Source organism: Coregonus lavaretus (genome assembly GCF_964263955.1).
Source record: "Coregonus lavaretus genome assembly, chromosome: 5".
Lineage (NCBI taxonomy): Eukaryota > Metazoa > Chordata > Actinopteri > Salmoniformes > Salmonidae > Coregonus > Coregonus lavaretus.
The window spans coordinates 21537368-21564267 of NC_139992.1; the positions used below are offsets into that span (position 1 = coordinate 21537368).

The 26900-nt window shown below is 46.9% G+C and overlaps 1 protein-coding gene across 1 annotated transcript in view; it reads left to right on the plus strand.

Annotated features, from left to right (window-relative positions):
* Positions 1-15582: 15582 nt before the first annotated feature.
* Positions 15583-26900, plus strand: part of LOC311129769 (A-kinase anchor protein 11-like) — a 34098-nt gene continuing 22780 nt past the window's right edge. Inside the window, exons 1-10 of the mRNA XM_084162206.1 lie at positions 15583-15667; positions 19244-19343; positions 19487-19597; positions 19684-19737; positions 20184-20315; positions 21018-21279; positions 21424-25124; positions 25280-25450; positions 25561-25880; positions 26293-26439. Coding sequence (XP_084018332.1) covers positions 19281-19343; positions 19487-19597; positions 19684-19737; positions 20184-20315; positions 21018-21279; positions 21424-25124; positions 25280-25450; positions 25561-25880; positions 26293-26439 — 4961 coding nt within the window. The 5' untranslated portion in view covers positions 15583-15667; positions 19244-19280. The remainder of the gene's footprint in view (positions 15668-19243; positions 19344-19486; positions 19598-19683; positions 19738-20183; positions 20316-21017; positions 21280-21423; positions 25125-25279; positions 25451-25560; positions 25881-26292; positions 26440-26900) is intronic.

A 26900-nucleotide genomic window follows, 5' to 3' on the forward strand; every position in this document is an offset into this window, starting at 1 on the left:
TTCCCACATGCTTCAAAATGGCCACCATAGGTAACTGAACTAAATGACTATCACCCTGTAGCACTCACCGCTGTCATCATGAAGTGCTTTGAGAGACTAGTCAAGGATCATATCACCTCTACCTTACCTGTCACCCTAGACCCACTTCAATTTTCTTACCGCCCCAATAGATCCACAGACGATGCAATCGCCATCACACTGCACACTGCCCTATCCCATCTGGACAAGAGGAATACCTATGTAAGAATGCTGTTCATTCACTATAGCTCAGCATGCAACACCATAGTACCCTCCAAGCTCATCATTAAGCTCGAGTCCCTGGGTCTGAACCCCGCCCTTTGCAACTGGGTCCTGGACTTCATGATGGGCCGCCCCCAGGTGGTGAAGGTAGGATAAAGGTGAAAGAAACGCACACCTATTTAGGCGAGGTGCTGGCTGACGGCGTAAAACACTTAAAAAAGAAAAGGAAAGCCGCACACTCTAGGAGCTCAGATGCAATAATTTAATATCTTAATAACCAACGTTTCGACAGACAAGCTGTCTTCATCAGGGTAGGAAACAACATCTCCACTTCGCTGATCCTCAACACTGGGGCCCCACAAGGGTGCGTGCTCAGCCCCCTCCTGTACTCCCTGTTCACCCATGACTGCGTGGCCAAGCATGCCTCCAACTCAATCATCTAGTTTGCAGACGACACAACAGTAGTAGGCTTGATTACCAACAATGACAAGACCGCCTACAGGGAGGAGGTGAGGGCTCTGGGAGTGTGGTGCCAGGAAAATAACCTCTCACTCAACATCAACAAAACAAAGGAGATGATCGTGGACTTCAGGATCAGCAGAGGGTGCACCCCCCATCCACATCAACGGGACCACAGTGGAGAAGGTGGAAAGCTTCAAGTTCCTTGGCGTACACATCACTGACAAACTGAAATGGTCCACCCACGCAGACAGTGTGGTGAAGAAGGCACAACAGAGCCTCTTCAACCTCAGGAGGCTGAATAAATTTGGCTGGCAACTAAAACCCTCACAAACTTTTACAGATGCACAATTGAGAACATCCTGTTGGGCTGTATCACTGCCTGGTACGGCAACTGCACCGCCCGCAACCGCAGGGCTCTCCAGAGGGTGGTGCGGTCTGCCGAACGCATTACCGGGGGCAAACTACCCTCCCGCCAAGACACCTACAGCACCCGATGTCACAGGAAGGCCAAAAATATCATGAAGGACATCAACCATCCGAGCCACTGCCTGTTCACCCCGCTATCATCCAGAAGGCGAGGTCAGTACAGGTGCATCAAAGCTGGGACCGAGAGAATGAAAAACAGCTTCTATCTCAAGGCCATCAGACTGTTAAATAGCCATCACTAGCACATTAGAGGCTGCTGCCTATTGAAATCACTGGCCACTTTAAGAAATGGAACACTAGTCACTAATGTTTACATATCTTGCACTACTCATCTCATATGTATATACTGTATTCTATTCTATAATATTCTACTGTATCTTAGTCCATGCCACTCTGTCAATGCTTGTCCATATATGTATATATTCTTAAATTCCATTCCTTACTAGATTTGTGTGTATTGGGTATATGTTGTGAAATTGTTAGATATTACTTGTTCGATATTACTGCACTGTCGGAGCTAGAAGCACAAGCATTTCGCTACACCCGCAATAACATCTGCTAAAATTTGAATTGATTTGATTGTTTTTTGACCAATCAGATCAGCTCTGAAAAATATCTGATGTGAAAAGATCTGATGTGATTGGTCAAAATACCAATTAGTGTAGAAAATATCATAATTGGGCAGCTGAGTCTCTACAAAAAAGCTGAACTAAAACTGAGTGAAGCAGCTAGCGTGTGTAGGCTATGGGATGAGACGTGATAAAGAGGGGAGGCATTGTTTGATGGAAGAGTCCAACACAGTCAGGACAGATAAATGTCACTAAAATGGTACACCTAACCTAATCACACTATCATTGTTTGCAGTCCCCACTATAGGGTTATGGTGTCCAGTATAGTTGCTTTGCATCCACTACTGCCCCTTGGACACCCAGGTCATGGTCTAGGTCACCTACTGCCTGCTATATTTAGCCAGCTAAATGGCTAATGTATTTGTTTGAAAAATGCCAGCTTTTTTGTTTCACCTGGCTGCCAAATTCTGATCTTTTGAGAACATAATTTGAGGAGTCGACTGAAGTGTGAGAGGAACGGGAGATAGAGGAATACAGCAGTGCTGAGGGAGAGGGCTCATTGTGAGTACAACTGGCCACTATTCTGAATATTGTGTGGTGAGCTTTCTGGCGCCCAGAGCTGCTGAGACATCACCCAAGTGGGTGCTACACAGAGTGGAAGAGGAGAATTCCAGTGGCTGTAAGAGTCAGGCTGGTTCCCAGACTTGCCCTCTACACTCTTAGAAAGAAAAGGTGCTACGTAGAACCATACAGGGTTCTTTGGTTTGTCCCCATAGGGGAAATTTTCCATATGCACAAAAAGCTTATTTCTCTCTAATTTTGTGTACAAATTTGTTTACATCCCTGTTAGTGAACATTTCTTCTTTGCCAAGATAATCCATCCTTCTGACAGGTGTGGCATATCAAGAAGCTGATTAAAAAGCATGATCATTACACAGGTGGAAAACAGAAAGGAAAACGCTGCACACTGCTGCTCACACTGCTGCTCATGTCTTCATCAGGCATCCATATCCCAGGTGGGGGTGGAAGGTCCTATATATAGGGGCAGTACTCAGTGATATCCCTTCCTGAAACAGGAGCTAAAACTATATAACGTAGGTTCACAATATTAACATTCAATGTATCACAATATATGATCATACACAAGGAATGTGATCAATATTTACAGTAATATATACAAACAATATTCAATTAGGATAAAAACACAATAATTTGGACATTTTGAAACTATAAAAACGGTTTCAAGTCAAACTTCTCGTTAAAGTGTAGGCCGTCATTGTAAATAAGAATTTGTTCTTAACTGACTTGCCTAGTTAAATAAAGGTAAAATAAAAAACCAAGAGGAGACAGTGTGTTGAGCCTGTGGATCCAGAAAGATTCCCTTTGAAGAAGTTTCCTCTCAATGTCCCCTCCCCTGCGTGACATCTTTACCATTTCTATTCCAATGTATTATTACACAGGTACGCCTTGTGCTGGGGACAATAAAAGGCCACTCTAAAATGTGGAGTTTTGTCACACAACTCAATGCCATAGATGTCTCAAGTTTTGAGGGAGCGTGCAATTGGCATGCTGACTGCAGGAATGTCCAACAGAGCTGCCAGAGAAATTAATGTTCATTTCTCAACCATAAGCCGCCTCCAACACCATTTTAGAGAATTTGGCAGTACGTCCAACTGGCCTCACAACCGCAGACTACATGTAACTACGTCAGCCCAGGACCTCCACATCCAGCTTCTTCACCTACGGGATCGTCTGAGGAGGGGTGCTAAGGGGTATTTCTGTCTGTAATAAAGCCCTTTTTTTGGGGAAAACTCATTCTGATTCACTGGGCCTGGCTCCCCAGTGGGTGGGTCTGGCTCCCAAGTACGTGGGCGTATGCCCTCCCAGGCCCACCCATGGCTGTGCCCCTGCCCAGTCTTGTGAAATCCATAGATTAGGGCCTAATGCATTTATTTCAATTGACTGATTTCCTTCTATGAACCGTAACTCAGTACAATCTTTGAAATTGTTGCATGTTGCATTTATATTTATTTTCACTATAGAACCCTCTATGTAGGGTTCTTCAAAGAACGCCCTGTATATGGTTCTACCTAGAACCCTCTATGAAGGGTTCTACCAAGAACCATTTAATCATCTAAGGGTTCTTCCTAGAACCATCTTTGAAGGATTCTACCAAGATTCCTTTTATCTTTGGAGGGTTCTTCCTAGAACCCTCTATGAACGGTTCCACCAGCCTCATTAGCCTTTAAAATTGTATTATCTATGGTAATACATTACATATATCATAAGGCCTTTCTTTGAGGGTATAGTTATACCCTAACACAGTGGTGTTAGGAATCTCCTGGTTTACAGGCCACATCAGGCCTGCAAGTCACATTATGCTGGCTTGCAAAGTGACGTGAATTTCTATTGGAATCCAGCCAGGTTAGGATATCCAACAAGTGGCATTGTTAATCACCTGCAACCTGCATTCAGTATGACTGGTAGGGAAGATAGTCTCAGTATTCAATCTCAATCATCTAAACTGGAACAACCATCTCAGTAACGGGTGCAATAAATTGGAATAGTTTAGAAAACTGTATGTTATTTGTCTTTGTGTAGCATAAAATGTATTAACCAATCAATGTAAATGCAAAAACACAGATATTACACTAACAATTCTGAAAATCTCACTGCAATAGGGCATACTGCAATAGAGCATGCTGGGAAATATTATATATGTAGAACCCTTCTTGCCTTCCAAAGAATCAATCTTGCCTTCCAAAGAATCATCAAAGAACCCTTTTTTCCTAAAACGGTTATTAGGCTGTTAAAGGTTCTAGGTAGAACCCTTTGCCTTACAAAAAACCATTGTCTTCCAAAAAGGGTTCTTCTGATCAAAACGGTTCTTGGTAGAACCCTATCCCTCCACAAAGAACCCTTTTGGAACCCTTTTTTCTAAGAGTGTACAAGATAGTCAGAGACTCCATCACCATCATCTACCATCCACTCTGACCAGCTCTCTCCGCTCAAGCCATGAACGGACCCTGTCCATCTTTGGAGGAGACAGCTTTAAAAGACTTGGTCTCTATTGGTTGACCCGTCATGATATATTGCTTGTTTGTTTTTGCTCTTGAAGCGATTTGAGATTCTATGAAAAGCACTATAGAAATGTAATACATTATTATTATTCTTGTTCCATTCTCAGAATTATGCATTCTAATTCTATAGTCATATCTAACAACTGTAACATCATAAGTCACTATATGGCAGTACCACGACTACCTAATTCCAACAGTCCAATCAAACATTCCAAACACTAGAACTCACCTATTTCTTTGGAGGCTGCTTTTTCAATTCACTCTGATTTTACTCTTCATTATTGAGAAATTACTTTGAAGTTTGTTACTATTGTTATCTGGGTTGGTGTTTTGGCGTTACACATTGGAATCCCAGATGGTGAGGGTATTTGTGAGACCCTGGTGCCCCCCATGATCCCGAAACTGTGGGCCAATGCCCCACCTTCAACATCGACACACATTTGTAAGCAATATCTACCATCACTGGACAACAAATCAGGCCAATATCAGACACTTCTCACCAGACAACCAAAGATACTATGCCCAGCTTTGTAGCCATATTTGGAGGACCTCTTACCCAAGCAACTGAGCTCAAGAGTGAGGAGAGAGAGGGAGCAGGAGAGCCTGTCTGGAGGAAGAAGGTTGGAGAAGTCCATGGGAGAGCTGAAAGTAGGATGGATGCTACAGGATGTGTGCTTTGGGGCCTCTCTGCTCACATCACCTGTTTGTTGAGCGGCATTGGCCTGATCAGTTTCCGGTGGCTTCTACAAGTACAGTGATGTGAAGGGGCACTGGGGGTAGAAGGGGACCGTCTGAGAAAGCCTATAGAAGAACACCACAATGTTATACATTGGAAACAAGGCAATAAGATGAAAAACAGCATTTTATATCTTTGTTTGTTCTTTATATCCTTATATTCCTTAGATAGTGGACGTGTCAGAGGTGGGAGGTAGCCAGGAGAAGAGGGGTATTGAGTGGGAAACAACCGAAGCTCATCCAGTGTCAACCTCCCGAAGCTTCCCCAAGAAGAGATGCTGTCGCTCTAAGAAGGGGAGGCACTAAATAACCTGATGATGATTGACAACCCTACAATTTATCAATATGGGACATCATTGATGCATATTTCGATTATTTTTATACATATTTTAAATCAAATCAAATCAAATTGTATTGGTCACATGCGCCGAATACAACAGGTGCAGACATTACAGTGAAATGCTTACTTACAGCCCTTAACCAACAGTGCATTTATTAAAAATAAAACAACAACAAAAAAAGTGTTGAGAAAAAAAAGAGCAGAAGTAAAATAAAGTAACAGTAGGGAGGCTATATATACAGGGGGGTACCGTTGCAGAGTCAATGTGCGGGGGCACCGGCTAGTTGAGGTAATATGTACATGTGGGTAGAGTTAAAGTGACTATGCATAAATAATTAACAGAGTAGCAGCAGCGTAAAAAGGATGGGGTGGGGGGGCAGTGCAAAAGTCTGGGTAGCCATGATTAGCTGTTCAGGAGTCTTATGGCTTGGGGGTAGAAGCTGTTGAGAAGTCTTTTGGACCTAGACTTGGCACTCCGGTACCGCTTGCCATGCGGTAGCAGAGAGAACAGTCTATGACTAGGGTGGCTGGAGTCTTTGACAATTTTGAGGGCCTTCCTCTGACACCGCCTGGTATAGAGGTCCTGGATGGCAGGAAGCTTGGCCCCAGTGATGTACTGGGCCGTACGCACTACCCTCTGTAGTGCCTTGCGGTCGGAGGCCAAGCAGTTGCCATACCAGGCGGTGATGCAACCAGTCAGGATGCTCTCGATGGTGCAGCTGTAGAATTTTTTGAGGATCTGAGGACCCATGCCAAATCTTTTCAGTCTCCTGAGGGGGAATAGGCTTTGTCGTGCCCTCTTCACGACTGTCTTGGTGTGTTTGGACCATGATAGTTCGTTGGTGATGTGGACACCAAGGAACTTGAAGCTCTCAACCTGTTCCACTACAGCCCCGTCGATGAGAATGGGGGCGTGCTCAGTCCTCTTTTTTTTCCTATAGTCCACAATCATCTCTTTTGTCTTGGTCACGTTGAGGGAGAGGTTGTTGTCCTGGCACCACACGGCCAGGTCTCTGACCTCCTCCCTATAGGCTGTCTCATCGTTGTCGGTGATCAGGCCTACCACTGTTGTGTCGTCGGCAAACTTAATGATGGTGTTGGAGTCGTGCCTGGCCATGCAGTCATGGGTGAACAGAGAGTACAGGAGGGGACTGAGCACGCACCCCTGAGGGGCCCCCGTGTTGAGGATCAGTGTGGCAGATGTGTTGTTACCTACCCTTACCACCTGGGGGCGGCCCGTCAGGAAGTCCAGGATCCAGTTGCAGAGGGAGGTGTTTAGTCCCAGGATCCTTAGCTGAGTGATGAGCTTAGAGGGCACTATGGTGTTGAATGCTGAGCTGTAGTCAATGAATAGCATTCTCACGTAGGTGTTCCTCTTGTCCAGGTGGGAAAGGGCAGTGTGGAGTGCAATAGAGATTGCATCATCTGTGGATCTGTTGGGGCGGTATGCAAATTGGAGTGGGTCTAGGGTTTCTGGGATAATGCTGTTGATGTGAGCCATGACCAGCCTTTCAAAGCACTTCATGGCTACAGACGTCAGTGCTACGGGTCAGTAGTCATTTAGGCAGGTTATCTTAGAGTCCTTGGGCACGGGGACTATGGTGGTCTGCTTGAAACATGTTGGTATTACAGACTCAGTCAGGGACATGTTGAAAATGTCAGTGAAGACACTTGCCAGTTGGTCAGCACATGCTCGGAGTACACGTCCTGGTAATCCGTCTGGCCCTGCGGCCTTGTGAATGTTGACCTGCTTAAAAGTCTTACTCACATCGGCTACGGAGAGCGTGATCACATAGTCATCCGGAACAGCTGGTGCTCTCATGCATGCTTCAGTGTTGCTTGCCTCGAAGCGAGCATAGAAGTGGTTTAGCTCGTCTGGTAGGCTTGTGTCACTGGGCAGCTCGCGGCTGTGCTTCCCTTTGTAGTCTGTAATAGTTTTCAAGCCCTGCCACATCCGACGAGCGTCAGAGCCAGTGTAGTACGATTCAATCTTAGTCCTGTATTGACTCTTTGCCTGTTTGATGGTTCGTCGGAGGTCATAGCGGGATTTCTTATAAGCGTCCGGGTTAGAGTCCCGTTCCTTGAAAGCGGCAGCTCTACCCTTTAGCTCAGTGCGGATGTTTCCTGTAATCCATGGCTTCTGGTTGGGGTATGTACGTACGGTCACTGTGGGGACGACATCATCAATGCACTTATTGATGAAGCCAGTGACTGATGTGGTGTACTCCTCAATGCTGTCTGAAGAATCCCGGAACATGTTCCAGTCTGTGCTAGCAAAACAGTCCTGTAGCTTAGCATCTGCGTCATCTTATAAGCAGGAATCAGGACGATAGAGTTATGGTCAGATTTGCCAAATGGAGGGCGAGGGAGAGCTTTGTATGCGTCTCTGTGTGTGGAGTAAAGGTGGTCTAGAGTTTTTTTTCCTCTGGTTGCACATTTAACATGCTGGTACAAATTAGGTAGAACGGATTTAAGTTTCCCTGCATTAAAGTCCCCGGCCACTAGGAGCGCTGCATCTGGATGAGCGTTTTCCTGTTGATTTATGGCCTTGTACAACTCATTCAGTGCAATCTTAATGCCAGCATTGGTTTGTGGTGGTAAATAGACAGCTATGAAAAATATAGATGAAAACTCTCTTGGTAAATAGTGTGGTCTACAGCTTATCATAAGATACTCTACCTCAGGCGAGCAAAACCTCGAGACTTCCTTAGTATTTGATTTTGTGCACCAGCTGTTGTTTACAAATATACACAGACCGCCACCCCTTGTCTTACCGGAGTCAGTCGTTCTATCCTGCCGATGTAGCGTATAGCCCGCTAGCTGTATGATATCCATGTCGTCGTTCAGCCACGACTCGGTGAAACATAAGATATTACAGTTTTTAATGTCCCATTGGTAGGATAACCGTAATCTTAGGTCATCCAATTTATTTTCAAATGATTGAACGTTGGCTAATAAAATCTACTTTTTCCTTGCAATGAAATGACTTAACATTTCATTGCAAGGAGGAGGGTTGAAAATAAACGCTAAAAGTAGCCTAAATATTCATAATATGTGACAAAGGAAGGGTACATGAAGAACCATTGAAGCTGAGAGTGTTCTGCAGATTTTACAGTTATTTCAGGCATCTTGATTTAAAACATTTATTTTTCATAGGAACTTGGATTCCTGGTGCCATTACTCTCCTTCCAATCTAGCTCAAAAACCAAAACTCTAGGGGCATTCTGCCTTCTCCCTACAGTTTTCAGCAGTTAGCTTCGCCCACGACTGGCTCTACAATCCTGATGCTGTGTTTTAATGTTTAGAACGGTCAATAATCATCACTTGCAATAGCGCTTTCTAAACACATGGCCCTTATCTTTCATCAGCAAGAAAGAATTCTTCAAATAAAAAAGATACACTTACTGTAAAAGGTTTTTACAGATCCATACAGCTATGGGTGCCTCCATCCCACGAAACTACACTAAGTTCCGCTAGACTTCCCGAGTTACCAGAGGTGGGACCAAGTCACTATTAGGCTATTTGAGTCACAAGCAAGTCTCAAGTCACAAGGTCCGAGTCTCAAGTAGAGTCCCAAGTAGAATGAATCGGTCAAGTCTCTAGTCAAGTGCAAAGTATGCATTCTAAGAGCAAGTCAAATCCAGTCACATGTTTTTTCAAGTCAAGTCTCCGGTAAAAAATAAAATCATCATGCAATGACAATTACAAATCTTTGCCTATTTATGAAGGCTAGACAGCCCTTTTCACTATTTTATCTATAACACATTTTGATTATGTAACTGTAAAATAGGGATCTTGAAGCAGTCTTAAGGGCATGAAATCAGCAGAAGGCAAGGCAGGTTGACCTGCTCAGTGTAGATATACAGTACCAGTCAAAAGTTTGGACACACATACTCATTCAAGGGTTTTTCTTTATTTTGACTATTTTCTACATTTCTACATTGTAGAATAATAGTGAAGACATCAACACCATGAAATAACACATGGAATCATGTAGTAACCAAAAAAGTGTTAAACAAATCAAAATATATTTTATATTCTTCAAAGTAGCCGCCCTTTGCCTTGATGCCAGCTTTGCACACTCTTGGTATTCTCTCAACCAGCTTCATGAGGTAGTCACCTGGAATGCATTTCAATTAACAGGTGTGCCTTGTTAAAAGTTAATTTGTGGAAATACATTTGAGCCAATCAGTTGTGTTGTGACAAGGTAAGGGTGGTATACAGAAGATAGCCCTATTTGGTGGCTACTTTGAAGAATCTCAAATATAAAATATATTTTGATTTGTTTAACACTTTTTTGGTTACTACATAATTCCATATGTGTTATTTCATAGTTTTGATGTCTTCACTATTATTCTACAATGTAGAAAATAGTAAAAATAAAGAAAAACCTGCATATTTATTTATTATGGGAATCCTCTCTCCCTACAATTTGACGTTTGCAGTGCACCAGACCCTGTAGCTGTACAGCAAACCAACATCTGTTCGCATGCTCACGCGACCTGTGTTGATTGACAGTTCGCTGGTCCAATCACCAGCCAATCTGTTGCAGTTTTTTTTTTTGCTATGCTGCTTGGAGAGTAAAAAGTGCTACAAAATGTTACAAAACCTGGCCAGTTAATTTCAAGTCAAGTCATTTGATTTTCTATTAAGTTGAGTCTCAAGTCATCACATTTGTGACTGGAGTCAGACTCCAGTCCAAGTCGTGTGACTGCGAGTTACGCTTATACACAGGCCAGGTGTTTGGAGCACACTAGATAGCTAATTAGCACAGGTGGTCGCCTGTCTTCTGTCTGTTTTCCATAAACAAGCGCTGTAACGTGGAGATATGGCCATGTGGGAACACTAACCCTATAAAGGTGTGTAGTGATTTACACGTTTGGTTTTTGACAATTATTTCTCGCTGATATGAAAGATACGTTCCTTGTTTCCAAAACAGTACTGCAAGCGATGCATGTCAATGTTTACAGCAAGAGTCGGGGCTCTTAACACCCCCTCCCCTGTCAGAAGATAGGCCTATGGTCTTCCTCTTCTTCGATGAGGTTTAACGGCGGTTGGCATCCAATAAATGTTCCATTACCGCCACCTACTAGACTGGAGTATAACTCCCTTATACTTTGCTTTAAAAAAAAAAAAAAAAAAAAAAAAAATACTCTACCATCTAACACTACACTCACATAAAATAATTATAATAACTACCATACTCCACTATTTAAATCTATTTATTTCTACTTCAGGCCAACAGCCTGAAAGGATGGGACACCACCACTTAACACACCCTGTAACTCTTCTGATGTTAAGTCTCGCACACCCAAATACCTCTCTGCAGCTGCCACCACAACCTCTATTTTCTTCGACTTATGTTCCATCCCTGCAGTACAGTTGATAACCATTGCTATAAATGCCAAAAATACAATCTTACTGAAACATATATCACTTGTTGGTTTATCCCTCTGCACTGGTACAGATCTACTACTCACACCATTCCTCTCAGGATCCCTCCCCCTTGACCCATCTTCCTCTACTTTGTTCACTGCCTCAGCATATGACAACTTCTGCACTACTCTAACCCTGGAAACCTCAACCTGCCTTTCTCGCATTTCGGATCCCCAGTCCCATGGGCACCCCTACAATTAACACATACCACTACTTTCCCCAATGCTACACATTAATTTGTCTCATGCCCTTCTGCACACTTCTCACACCTAGGAACCTCCCTCCTACACTCTTGACTCTTCTGTTTCTCCACTCAGACCACCCTGTCTGCGTCGCACAAAACGACGAGCATCACAAACAACGGGAATCTTCCCCTTCAGTTGGTCAGCTTTCACATTTACCGCTACCCCGGTAATCACGCCTTTCAATGGCGCCCTTTTCTTGCGAGCAAAACAATTCACATCTCTTGCCCCCATTTGATAACATGGAGCGCCTGCTCCCTCTGACCAGCAGAAACACAAACAATTATCACTAGACCACTTCTGGTTACCCTCACCTATTCCACAGCACCCAACCCAGTTTTCAACTGCCCTGAAACCACAAATGGATCAGCCAAAAGGCAAGGGTCAACCTTTTCCCAAAACTTCACTCCTAATGTCACAGACTCCTCTTTATCCTGACCCTTGGTGCAAACCTCGGGCTCCGAGAACTTCACCACACCTACCACCTCCGATACTTCACCCTCATTCACTTCCATTTCGCCTCCTGTCTTCAAATCAAATCAAATGTATTTGCCACATGTGCCGAATACAACAGGTGTAGACATTACAGTGAAATGCTTACTTACAAGCCCTTAACCAACAATGCAGTTCAAGAAAATAGTCCAGGTAGCTTGAGGGTAGAAGCTGTTAAGAAGCCTTTTGGACCTAGATTTGGCGCTCTGGTACCGCTTGCTGTGCGGAGAATAGTCTATGACTAAGGTGGCTGGAGTCTTTGATAATTTTTAGGGCCTTCCTCTGACACCGCCTGGTATAGACGTCCTGGATGGCAGGAAGCTTGGCCCCAGTGATGTACTGGGCAGTACACACTACCCTCTGTAGTACCTTGCAGTTGGAGGCCGAGCAGTTACATTTACATTTATTTTACATTTTAGTCATTTAGCAGACGCTCTTATCCAGAGCGACTTACAGGAGCAATTAGGGTTAAGTGCCTTGCTCAAGGGCACATTAACGTCATTTAGCAGACGCTCTTAGCCAGAGCGACTCGCAAATTGGTGCGTTCACCCTATAGCCAGTGGGATAACCACTTTACAATTTGGGGGGGGGGGGGGGGGGGTTAGAAGGAACACTTTATCCTATCCCAGGTATTCCTTAAAGAGGTGGGGTTTCAAATGTCTCCGGAAGGTGGTGAGTGACTCCGCTGTCCTGGCGTCGTGAGGGAGCTTGTTCCACCATTGGGGTGCCAGAGCAGCGAACAGTTTTGACTGGGCTGAGTGGGAACTATGCTTCCGCAGAGGAAGGGGAGCCAGCAGGCCAGAGGTGGATGAACGCAATGCCCTCGTTTGGGTGTAGGGACTGATCAGAGCCTGAAGGTACAGAGGTGCCGTTCCCCTCACTGCTCCATAGGCAAGCACCATGGTCTTGTAGCGGATGCGAGCTTCAACTGGAAGCCAGTGGAGTGTGCGGAGGAGGGGGGTGACGTGAGAGAACTTGGAAAGGTTGAACACCAGACGGGCTGCGGCATTCTGGATGAGTTGTAGGGGTTTAATGGCACAGGCAGGGAGGCCAGCCAACAGCGAGTTGCAGTAGTCCAGACGGGAGATGACAAGTGCCTGGATTAGGACCTGTGCCGCTTCCTGTGTAAGGCAGGGTCGTACTCTCCGAATGTTGTAGAGCATGAACCTGCAGGAGCGGGTCACCGCCTTGATGTTGGCGGAGAACGACAGGGTGTTGTCCAGGGTCACGCCTAGGCTCTTCGCACTCTGGGAGGAGGACACAGCGGAGTTGTCAACCGTGATGGCGAGATCATGGAACGGGCAGTCCTTCCCCGGGAGGAAGAGCAGCTCCGTCTTGCCAGGGTTCAGCTTGAGGTGGTGATCCGTCATCCATACTGATTTGTCTGCCAGACATGCAGAGATGCGATTCGCCACCTGGTTATCAGAAGGGGGAAAGGAGAAGATTAGTTGTGTATCGTCAGCGTAGCAATGATAGGAAAGGCCATGTGAGGATATGACAGAGCCAAGTGACTTGGTGTATAGGGAGAAAAGGAGAGGGCCTAGAACTGAGCCCTGGGGGACACCAGTGGTGAGAGCACGTGGTGCGGAGACAGCTTCTCGCCACGCCACTTGGTAGGAGCGACCGGTCAGGTAGGACGCAATCCAGGAGTGAGCCGCGCCGGAGATGCCCAGCTCGGAGAGGGTGGAGAGGAGGATCTGATGGTTCACAGTATCAAAGGCAGCAGACAGGTCTAGAAGGACAAGAGCAGAGGAGAGAGAGTTAGCTTTAGCAGTGCGGAGAGTCTCAGTGACACAGAGAAGAGCAGTCTCAGTTGAATGACCAGTCCTGAAACCTGATTGGTTTGGATCAAGAAGGTCATTCTGAGAGAGATAGCAAGAGAGTTGGCTAAAGACGGCACGCTCAATAGTTTTGGAAAGAAAAGAAAGAAGGGATACTGGTCTGTAGTTGTTGACATCAGTGGGGTCGAGTGTTGTTTTTTTGAGAAGGGGAGCAACTCTCGCTCTCTTGAAGACGGAAGGGACATGGCCAGCGGTCAAGGATGAGTTGATCAGCGAGGTGAGGTAGGGGAGAAGGTCACCGGAGATGGTCTGGAGAAGGGAGGAGGGGATGGGGTCAAGCGGGCAGGTTGTTGGGCGGCCTGCAGTCACAAGTCGCAGGATTTTATCTGGAGAGAGAGGGGAGAAAGAAGTCAAAGCATAGGGTAGGGCAGTGTGAGCAGGACCAGCAGTGTCATTAGACTTAACAAACGAGGATCGGATGTCGATACCAGGCGATACCAGTTGCCATACCAGGCGGTGATGCAACCAGTCAGGATGCTCCCGATGGAGCAGCTGTAGAACTTTTTGAGGATCTGAGGACTCAGGATTCCTCCTGAGGGGGAATAGGCTTTGTCGTGCCCTCTTCACGACCGTCTTGGTGTGTTTGGACCATGATCGTTTGTTAGTGATGTGGACACCAAGGAACTTGAAGCTCTCAACCTGTTCCACTACAGCCCCGTCGATGAGAATGGGGGCGTGCTCTGTCCTCTTTTTTTTCCTGTAGTCCACAATCATCTCCTTTGTCTTGATCACGTTGAAGGAGAGGTTGTTATCCTGGCATCACACGGCCAGGTCTCTGACCTACTCCCTATAGGCTGTCTCATCATTGTCGGTGATCAGGCCTACAACTGTTGTGTCGTCGGCAAACTTAATGATGGTGTTGGAGTCGTGTCTGGCCATGCAGTCATGAGTGAACAGGGAGTACAGGAGGGGACTAAGCACGCACCCCTGATGGCAGATGTGTTGTTACCTACCCTTACCACCTGGGGGGCGGCCTGTCAGGAAGTCCAGGATCCACTTGCAGAGGGAGGTGTTTAGTCCCAGGGTCCTTAGCTTAGTGATGAGCTTTGAGGACTCCAGCCACTCACTCTGCTTACACTTTCTACCATTCTTCTTTAACAAACCATCTCCCTTTTTCCCACCATTTTTAACTGACTCAAGCTCACCCTCTTCCTCTCTCTCTTAGACCTCCTCTGCCTCTCTTTTTCCCTCCATTCCTCCTCCGTATTCCAAGTATAACTCTCCTTATGATAGTACTGCACTTCTCCTGACATACATCTAGTTCTTGCCTTGTCTAGGGACGCCATTTAACCTGCTGTCACAATCTCCATACAATCAGCACGAACCCCTCGGGATGTAGCTCTCAATAACTCGCGGCGCTCTGCTCTACATCAATGTCTGCCTCCTTTCGCTGCAGACACCACAGCCGTTTGAATTTCTAGGCCTATTGTCAATAGGCACTAAAGCATTTAGCCTCTGTGGATGGGGTAGCCTACTTCCAATCTATTGCTGAAGACACCCAGGCCTCACAAACAATCTGTACTTGATATAGAACACTTTAATTGACCGGAATTGTGTATGGTTGGCATGGCATCTTTTCTCAGATATAACCATAGAAATATAAGTAATTTGTATTCTTAGTACTAATTATATATTTCTGTGGATTTCACGCAATCGACTACTCTGGCTGTGCTTCTCCGTCGCCGAGGGAAAGCAGAGCTCAGTGAGTGATTACTACTGCCTGAATCAGTCTCGTTTTCATGGAATTAACTGTCAGTCAGTGGAATATCATCTAGCTAGCTACAAATCCAACACTTGCTAAACGGTGAGAATATCAGGAGTGGGGGTGGGTTGTAAGACCATGTGTGTGGTGAATTGACGATACATGATTGTATAGTCATTATTTAATAATATGAGGGGACAATTGTTTTGTATATGTTAACGCCAGCTAGCTAGCATAATGACAGTGGGCCGAGGTCCGTTGCTAACTAGCTACAATGTTTGACAGTTAGCCTAGCTAGTTAACTAGTCAATACGCTTAAGCTAGCTTGTTGACACTTGGCTAGCTAGCTAGGTAGCTAAGATATGTGATTGATTTTCACAGAGTCGATATTAAACCAACATGTGACGACTAACGTTACTGCTATGTTGGGATGTCACAACGAATGGGACCGTCAAATAATACATTTCCATTTCCTCTGTGAAAATGCGACACTGGCCGTAAATTATGGCCTGCCATAATATATGCTTGTTGTTTGCAGTTACCTAGCTAGCTATATGGCAACAGCTATTCCTGAAAGAGAAGTTAGAAAGTTGTTTACTAGTCGAACGTATTTGGAGCGAATTCTAACGTTAGCTCGTTGCTTGATCAGCTGGCTTGCTTGTTTGTTATGGTCAGCCACACAGGCGGTTATGGACGGTTTCATAGCACATAAGGTAGCTACTGTATAATGCGGATGCGACATAGGCCTGTCACCACCTCATACAATGTGAATCAATACCAACTATGAGATTGCTATACAATAACGTTAGTCTTTATTTTCCAGCTTGATCTTGAATCGAGCTTTAATGTAACCCACCCAATAGCTAGCTAATAAAAGATTGCTAGCAAAAGTAGCTAGCTACCACTCCCCCTATTTTCAGTAGGCTATTGAATGCAGTTCCTAGAATCAGCCCAGCAGGTTATGATGTAGCTAACGTTAGCTACACCAACAACAGCTGCAGGATAGGAGCTCTCCATGCGGGCCAGATCTTTTATTGTCCTGTTTGTTTTTGTCTTGTGTATTACCTAGTTGTAAAGATGTATGGTCTACTGAAAAAGGTTATCTGAATAGTCAGCTGTAGTTTCACTTCTGTGTGCTACGGCGTTCCTCACCCCCTGTTTACCAATTTGCCCACATAGCCACACATTCATGCTGAAACGCCTCAAAGACCTATTTTGAGCCTTTACACAATTCCTGCCAAGGTAGATTGTTGTGCTGCTGCATCTCATAAGGCTAAGCTGCTTACAGAGACCCTAAGAACCTGTAGTATAGGTCGTTTCTATTTCGCCATATCCCAACAGTTTGACATGGTCTCTACATTAGCTTATTGTGCAAAGTCTATGATTTGAGTATGCTTATAAGCCTAAATGTTAAAAAATGTGTTACTAAAATGCCATGGTATAGGACACATGAACTGAGCATCATCAAAACCATCAGGAGAAAATACAACTTGCAACATTGTAATAGAGACAGAGAGGCCTGTTAGTTTGCTGCTGTGTGGCAGTCACGCAAAACTAGACTTCCTAGTTCGAGCTGCATTTCTATGCTCACAGTATTGGGGTCAGTGCATAGCAGAACATAGCTGAGGTTAGCCGGTAACAGCTTGCGTTGTTGTTTCTGAAAACCCCACCAAAGCAGCCAAGAGACCAGGAGGTCCTGGGACAGCAGAGGAAGAGAGAGAGAGTGTTCAGTATTTCCCCTGGTTGGTTCCCATAGAGGACAGGCATCCTATCAAAGACTGGCCGTCTAGACTCCGACTCAACCAGCTGCTTTGGACAGCACCTCAAAGAACAGCTCACATTTCTTGGGAAACTTTCTTCCTCGCTCACTGTAAATATTTTTGCTGTCTTTAGCTGCTCTGTCATGCTTACCAAGTGTGTTTCTCCTGCCCTGGGTTAGTGTTCACCTTCCGGGTCCAAACCCCTGTTCTCTCTACCGCCGTTTGATCGTCCATGCTGGCCTGGAGCCTGAAGGAGGACATCAGACATAGTGACTAGGCCAACATCTAAGGCTGCTGAAAAACTGATCGAAGAATATCTGCTTTTATGATCTCTGAATTTATTTAACTTAATCTGAGTGTTTGTTTGAGTGCATCAGTTCAGTTAATCTCCACCAGTGTTTGTCTTACTGAGGTGACTGGGGTTGTGCTGTGGTACATCTAACCTCTTAACCTCTACAGCTGACTTCCTGTTATGATTAGGGTTTGTGTTGAGAGTGGATGAAGACTGAGTCTTATCAAAGAGGGTTTTGTATGAAGATGCCTAGAAACTGCTTTTCCAGTAGAAATCCCCGATCACGCTTGTAGTCGATATCATGGCGACGTTAGCTAGCTAAGCTCATTCATGGAAACACGGCATCGGGTCTAATCGGGTTGTGTCGCGCCAAACTGTGCATGTGCATGCAGTCAAATCAAAGGCACTCCTTCAATAGAACGTATTTTTTTGACAAAAATGTAAACATGTCAGTTTGTCACTTTCATGAGGTTGGAGTAATAACATGTTCCGTTACTTAAGACATTGGCTCGAATCTAGGTTGTGCCTTTAAAAATCGAGAAAATTAACAACTATGGAAGAATGTTTCACTTCTCTCATTGACCCAAACACCGGTCTGGTCTGTCGAGTCTGCTTTGCGAAGTGTTCCCGGAGGTATTGCGATGTTGGGCCTCTGGGTTTAGAAACTCTTTGGTCTTATCATCGGTGAGTCTAACATAGGCCTATCTCACTATTTTGTGTTGAGTGGATGGATGAACAGTCATCTTCTATCGCAGTATCTTGCTACAAAACTGTGGTTTAGGCTGTGATGCAGAGTAGCACGTAGCAGCTACAGAAAACATATGTTGGCCAGTGTCAGTCTCACACCTTATGAGTGGAGATAACATCTCTAACTAGACATACTGCAAGTCCATCTAACCAACGTACAGCAGTACTGAGAAACTCTACTGTGGTGTGACGAAAGCTGAAATATCTCTGTGAAATTTCATAGAAGACACCTGCAAGCAGGGCTCCCTTGCAGTAAGGGTTGCAAAGCTACCGCTAATTTACCAAAGTTACGTGAATCTTAAGTAAATTTGGTCATTAACAGAATCTATGGAAATCTATTGTAACTTTGGTAATTTATATTTGTATAACTTTAAAAAAAATGTATTCATATATAGTATTCATATATTATTCATGTATTTCTAGTATATAGACCATATGGTTCAAGAGAAAATAGCCTAATTAATGAAAAAAGCATCTGATCAGCAATGGCATTATTTTCAATTAACTCTGCAACTCTTTCAACTATTGAGGCTGTTCTGAGGGCAAAAGAGGTGGGGTGCAACTCAATATTAGGAAGGTGTTCCTAATGTTTGGTATACTCAATGTAGATTTTACATGTGCTAAGGCCACACAGAGGGCCAGAGATTATTACAGATACCTGTGATATTCTGAAGTACCCAAATGGGCGACTAGATGTCTTTACATAAAATCCTTGAAATCCCCTCCCTTTGCAGCCGTACTTGCAATAGGATCACTGTTTTTCATTCTTATCAGTAAATCAGAATTGAATGAAATCAAATTTAATTTGGCGTCATCTCATTCTCCATCTCTCCCTCTTTCCCACCTCTCTCTCCTTCCCCTCTCTTTCTCCTTCTACAGGTGAGTGGCTAGTCCACCACGCCCAGCCTTTATTGCCATGGACGCCTGTGCCCGTATCCGAGGAGTTCCTCTCAGGACCAGAGCCTCCATCAGGAAAGAGGTTAGAGTCAGACTGCCATATTATGATTCATTGATTGACTGATCGATTGATTGAATTCATTTCATTTTTGATAACCTGGTGCTGTGTGTGAGGTTGTGCATGTGTGAAACCTGAGCTAACCTCTAATTGTGTGTATGGTGTAGACGGTGCGTGACAGCGGGCCTCAGTGTGTGAAGAGCCTTCTGAGGAACAGGAAGGAGCTGTGCAGCATGGGACTAGAGCTACAGACCAGAGACACACCACGCCTGACTGAGGTGTGTATCACAACACACACACACACGCTTTGATTATGACTTCATGATTTTGAGGATTTCCCTGACTTGTCCCTTTCTTCCCTCAGATCCATTTTGTGTGTTTGCCTGGCCACTCTGAAGGGGAGGATCTAACTCTACAGGTGAGACTTACTGCACCAGCTCTGACTCTTCTGGAGTTCAATGAATGTGTTATTAAAGCAGCACTCAGCAGTAGAAACAATAACAGTGTGTTTCGGTAAAAAGCTGAGAGATGAAACGTAACCACTCTCAAATTCATAGACAGAGTTGTGGATGCAAGGACTGACCATCCATGAAATGAAAATTATAGTTTGAACCATGTTTTGAAGCTATAGTGTTTGTTTACATTTACTTTGTTTACAAACATTGGAGTTAAACAAGCTTATATTTTGGGTTCTGATGGGGGACAGTTGAACTAAGCTCATGAGGCATTTATTTATAAGTTATATTCTTCAAGAGGTACATATAATTCTATAAGTCCAGAAATGTATGTAGCAACTGCTGATTGCCCCTTTAAGTGATGCGTTATTAATGTATTATTTGTGTGATGTTCTGTCCCCGTCCCCAGGCCCTGTCGTCTCTCCCAGGGGACCTGGCGGAGCTGCTGAGGTCTCCCCACGTTACAAGCCTGAGGAACGAAGAGGTGCTGCTACTGAAGGACAGCAGGAGACCAGCCGACAGTAGGGACTCTACTACACAGGTAGACATGAGAGGAGAGGAGGACGTTTTTAATTGGTAAAAGGGTCAAAGACTGTGTTTCTCAGGTCTATAGACTGCTTCAGAGGAAATACAGTATTTCACAGGTAAATAAGAGTTCAATATAGTTTTGAAGCTGATTCATAGGACATTACTCAGGCTGCGCGCAAAGGCCTGAGAGATTCTGTGTTTTCACCCTGTTGAACCTAGCCAGGTGTACAGATGTCTGGGTTAGTGTGGTTGCTCCTTTTCTCACCAGTGATTGCCACATTGTCCTGCCTGGTCCCATGTGTCTGTGCTAGTGTTCAGTCTGGCTCTGCAGCGTTGTGGTTACAGTGTGTGTGACATACAGATATACAGACAGGCAGTGCAACTAAAACTGAGCCTCTCAACCCATGGTGGTCAAGACAGAAGTGACACTGAGTGTTCTATTCTACAAATACAACAACACATCAGACCACAATCAGACATGCAGACATAACAAGGCTGTCCCAGTAGAGCCCCTCTCTCTCTGTAAGACACAGACCGAAGGAAAGAGAACTCCTGTGTGAATTCCTGTGAGTTTCCAAAGCCAAAGACTCAGATGATTAGCGAGTCTTGGCAGGCGCTGACAGTCTGCAGAACTGCTAATTGTCCCTTGGCAGTAAGAATAAACGACTGTACCAGGCAGTCAGCAAACTCTGACTGTTTCTTCTCTCCTACACAGCAGTGCTCGCTAAAAACAGTGTGTGTTCTAAGACACAGCTCCAACCCCAGCCAGGCCATTGTTGGTGTGTTGGTGGGCCTGCTAGGGCGTTATGCTGCGGGGGTCCGCTATGCCCTGGATCTCCAGGCCCTCCACAAGGGCACGGCTGAACCCTGCCAGCCGGAGGACGATGACACCAACCAGTCTGTGTCTTCCATTGAAGACGACTTCGTCACCGCTCTGGAACACCTAGAGGAGGAGGACACTGGAGAGAATAACAACTGTAGGTTCATCACAACTCTATGTAGAGGGATGTTCCATAGAGCATGATGTGTTCACTTATTGTTGCATATCCTGAAGTGTTAACTAAATTAAGACCGAAACATTTACCCCCCACTCTCTATCTCCCTCTCTCCTCTCTCCCTAGCCGATGGCGCTTATCTCCATGGTAACCAGCGTGATGTGGCCTCCCAGACAGTCCCTGCCCACAAGAGAGACAAGGACCTATCAGGCTCCAGGATCATAATCAGCTCTGCCCACAGGAAGTCCTCAACCAATCGCAGGTCTCCCCCAGAGGTGTCCGTTACCGTACAGTGCTCCAGAGGGGCAGACTCCCAGTGGACCCTCTGCAGCCCTAGAGCCCGGCTCCCCTCCCCCACACGCCCTGTCAGCGAATCAGAGGAGTCGGACGGCTCCAGCCCTAGTCCAATCATCTTCCTAGATGAGGTTGGCTACCAGAAAAGTCTCAAAGCGACACTGGACATTCCTCAGATCCCCGGGGGGCCGACGGACAGAGTGGAGGACTCTGACTCTGAGGTCAGCGAGTTCTTCGACAGCTTTGACCAGTTTGACGACCTAGACGAGCTGAGCTCAGAGAGCTGTACACTCACCCTGCCTTTAGACCCGACTTCCTCTGTTACCATTACCGGCCCAGACCAGAAGAAGAAGTACTCTGGTACTGGCAAGTCAGGGTCCAAGAAAGTGTCCCGAAGCTGTTCCACCATGAACCCCCACCGGTTCGACCATCGCAGCCTCCCTGCGAATGTGAAGAAACCCACCCCGCTCAGAAGCCCCCTCCCCCCCAGCTCTCCATATGGATCCCCTGACTCCCCCCGGCCGGCCCGGACCTCCTGTGAGGAGAGTGGAGGTCCTCTGTTCAGCCCCGTCAGCTCCTCAGCCTTCAGCCCTCTGGGAGATGGAGCTCTGGATTACTTCTGGAAGACCGAGGGAGATGGAGGAGACGAGTCAGAGCTAAAGAAACCCCAGGACCTGTGTTCCCTCTACAAGACTTACTCAGACTTTGCCAGCAGTCTGTCCAAGGAGATCCTGGGCTCCGTGTGTGGCTACCAGTCTCCTGTGGACATCAACGACAACAAGAACCTGAGCTGTGTCTGTCACAAGGAGTTCCAGAACCAGTCTGGACACATCATGAAGCTGTCTGAGATCCAGGAGACGGTGACTGTCTCCAAGCTGCAGCAGCAGCCCCAGTCTCTGAAGGACGGCATCCAGAGGTTTGCCACAGACTTGGTAGAGATGAGTCTGGGCAGCGCTCTGAGAGACCTGCAGAAGGGAGTGTCCTCTTGCACCACCACCCTCTGCCACCTGGCCGCCAAACTCACCACTTCCGTCTTTCAGATGGCCTTCCAGGAGATCGGAATGCGCCGCGCCTACGTCCTGAAGGAACGGGCCATCAACGGGCTGGCTGGGTTCCTGGTGGGAGAAGCAGTGTCGGGCGCTCTGAAGGACTTCCTCACGGTGAAGAAGCAGATGTTCAACAGCACCGTGACTGAGTTCGCCGCTGACCTGGCGGAGGAGCTGGTGTATGAGGGGATGATGGAAGTGTGTCAGTTCTCTCACCCCTCCACCCCCCTCACCCCCAGTGACCGGTCCTTCGGCTTGGGGGAGGAGGACGATGAGGAGGTGGTATCCTCCTATGCCTCAGACCTCTCTGAGTCTGTCCTCCAGGAGGCCTTCATCGAACTGTCCCAGGCTGACGTGGCCTTCACCACCCAGGCAGCCATCAGTGTCTCTCTGGACAACATATTCTACGTCAGCGCTGACGACACACACACTACCTGCAGTACTGCTGCCGACCACCAGGCTAACCCTGCCGAGGAAGGCCCAGGTCCGTCAGGGGACAATGGCTGTACTGTGAAGAAGGCTCTGTTCTGTGTGTCTGGGATGGCCAGCTGTGTACCTGTCCCCCAGGCAGGCCAGGCCATCTCCCTCTTCCACGACTCAGAGGAGATCTGTCAGTGTAAGACCAGCCTGGCCCATACCTCCCAGACCAGCCCCAAGAGGAGCTGCAGCTCAGAGAGCAGAATGGTGACCACAGCCTCCTCTGATTCTACTGCTGCCACACAGACTGACCTGCTGCCAAAGACCCCCTTTCACAACTTCTCTGGCAACATGGTGGATATGATAGTGAGTGAAGCGTGTGAGCTGATGACTGCGACAAAGATGAAGAAGAAGGTGGATGACTGTGCTGACTTCCTTTCTAAAGCCATTGTTGGTCAGGGACCTCCATCCGGACAGGAGGGTAGTGTCACTGACCAGACCTCCCTCTCATCTCTCCACCCTCCTTCTCAGAACCCAGTGAGAGTGACCTGTGAGTCAGGCTCCAGGACCAGCAGAGCAGTCTCAGAGACCCGGCCTGTGATGATGAAGGACACTCTAGAGGTGCCATGGTTGGAGATGGACGGCCGGGAAGGCAGAAAGATGGCCCCTGGCGAGGAGATGGTTCCCAGCCCTGGTCGCAAGTCCAATGGGACCCCTGGTACGCCCCCCTCCACCCCCCAGCAGCCCAGCGAGGTGTCCCAGGAGAAGCAGATCAAGCAGTTCTCCAAGAAGCTGAAAGGCAAACTGGCCAAGGAGTTCTCTCCCGCCACCCCTCCTCCCACCCCCCACTACCAGCCAGGGCCTGAGCCCAAAGAGTCTCCCTCTGAGATGGACAAGGCTGACTTCATGCTCAAACTGATGAGGTCTCTGTCTGAGGAGGCAGACGGGAACGAGGAAGAGGAGGAAGAGGGTGGAGTAGAAGGGCTTAACTCTGGAACCGAGACAGGAAACCGTCCGCAGCCAGAACTCAACCTCTTGTTTGGAGGACACAAGATGGCCGACAAGGGAGCCCTCCATTACGCAGAGCGCCTGGCGTGCCACATCGTCTCCATGGCGACAGAGATGGACACCCTGGGAGGAGTGGAGGATGGAGGTAGGAGGACGGTGGAGGAGAGGAGAGACAGCGTGGCCCAGTTCTCGGAGCAGACCCTGAACACGCTGTGGATCTACGCTGGTGAGGTAGCGGGAGAGGTGATCAGCGACGTGAAGAGGTTGATGGGGTCAGGAAAGTGTCGTCACAGAGCAGTCAAACGAGCCAGCCAGGACTGGTCAGGGGAATGCCCTCACCACCACAACCAACCCCAGCCCAGTGAACACAGCAGGGGCTGCAGGGTGGGTCGTCTGGCTGAACAGTGGTCTGGTGACCTCCTCTCCTCTGTCCTCCACCCATCAACTTCCACCTCTACCCCCAGCTCTGGCCTGTCCTCTGACTACCCCAGCTGTGAAAGTGTGACAGATGAGTACGCTGGCTACCTCATCAGGGTGTTGAAGAAAGAGGGAGGCAGCAGAGAGCTGGTCCTGGATCAGTATGCCAGCCGTCTGGCCTACCGCTCCATCAAACTGGGCCTGGCCCATGCTGCCCGCAACATGAAGAAGAGACCCTCCTCCTCCTCTAGGCACCACTCCTCCAGGAGGCTCCACCAGGATGGCTGCAGGGGGCCCAACGCTGAGCCGTCTGTACCCAGGGACGAAGCAGGGAGAGTGGGATCTCCTTCCAGCGACTCTGATGATGGGAGCCAGAGGGAGTACATGGAGCTGGTGAACTTCGCAGAGTCGTTGGCGTACAACATCACCTGTGACGTCACACGCAAACTCTGTGTGTCGTCGGTCAGACTACCCAAGTCCCTGACTGACTCGTGTCTGTATAAGAAATTCAAGCTGGAGGAAATGGCAGGGAACCTGATCAGGAACTCCTTTTCATGCCCCCTGCTGGCGAAGGAGGGAAAGAGCAGGCAGTACCAAAGCACAGGCAGCCTGTACGACGGAGGCTGCAGCAGTGGAGTCATGCAGGTCAGTTTGGTTTAGTTCATATTTTTATTTGAGTAGAGAAAGATACTGTTAAAACATGTACACATTCAATTAACAAGAGTCTGATTCATGTTATCATCATTTCATTGTAGCATCAGACTTCAGCTTGCTCCAATTCCCAGTGTTTGTCTCTGCAGGTCATGGAGCACTATGCCAGGAAGATAGTGGACGACACGCTGGAGATGGGCCTGGCCTCGGCCGGACACCCAGCCCAGCAGGGTCCAGACAGACACTCCCTCTCTGAGAGGCCGTCTGAGGGGGGAGCAGTGGGCTCTGCACTGGGGGAGACAACCTGCCGATACTGCCAGGTCAGGAAGTGTCACAGACATTGTTTTCTATGGATTACTTATGAGGCTCTAGCACCCACCCATTTTTGTAATATACAGTTATTGAGTATTCATGTTGTTTGTTATTACAGGTCAGTGAGTGTCCGTTCTGCTCGCGGCCTAGCAGGCAGCACCACCTTGGGGCAGGAGCAGGCCAGAGGAGGAGGCCGGACGGGGAGGTGGGGGTGTGTGGCCTGGAGATCCCTGAGATCCACATCGATCTGGACCGCAGGGCAGTGTTCGCAGAGGAGATCGTCACTACGGCAATGGAGGGGGCGAAACGAGAGCTGAGCAACACCAGCCTGAACGCAGACAGCGGGATCGGACACGACGGGCCCAGCTTTGCCGAGAGTCTGACCGCAGAGATCATGACGTCTGTGCTGTCCAACGCATGCCAGACCGGCAACCTCAGGTACAAATACATTATGACAAAGTCTGTGTAAGACACGACACCACCACTCTGTGACTAGCCGTAATGTTGTGGAGAGCAACCACATGATGAGTCAAGCCCCATAAGATTCCAAGACTGTTCACATGGATTTCCTTATGGTTAACCCTGATGCTTAGTAATATGTAAGGGTTTGACAAATTATTGTGACGCACCATCTAATTGAAGAGTCCATCATTTTCACAATTTTGTACTTGACCAGATTACACAACAATAGTAAAGGAGTCAAGAAGAGGTCCACCATCTTGATTACTAACTATATTTCTCTCAGTCCCTAATGTTGGTAGTATTATGAACTGTATCTCTCTGTAGAAAGATTATATATCTGTATCTTTATTCATGTGTCTGGGTCCCTTTCTCCATGTCCCTGTGGTAGCTCTCCAGGCAGGGAGGCCACAGAGTCCACGGTGTCCCAGCAGCTCAGTCTGAGTGTGGGAGACGACAGTCTGGGCAGCTGGTCCAACCTCAGCTTTGAGGATGAACACCCTGACGAGACCAGTAGCTTCCTGCACCTCAGCGACAGGTAGGGAACACACAGAACATCATGTAGTATCAAACTAATCTGCTCTGTTCTATTAGTTTCTCTGAAGGCTACATTAGATAGATCTAGTCTAGATTAGTTGACTAATGATTCTCCTCTTGAAACACTTCTTTCATGTCTTTGAGCACTGTTTTCTGTTTCACACTCTCTCACACAAGCGAATGACTCTAACCCATGCTCAATGTCCACAGATGGATTGATATATAAGTGAGTAGAGCTTTAGACCATGGTTGTGGCATTCAGCCTTTAAATGAATGCTGAAACTAATGAAGGCAAGTCAGTCATCACCGCTTTGGCTACACTGCCAATGAGAAATATATGTATTTTTCAATCAAGAGGTCAAATGGCGTTTCCCATGTCGTTTTAAGATGACTGTGGTGATTGATGATTAGGTGGTTTGATGCTGTGAGACTGAGTTGAAATCAGTACAAGACGGGTTTCTC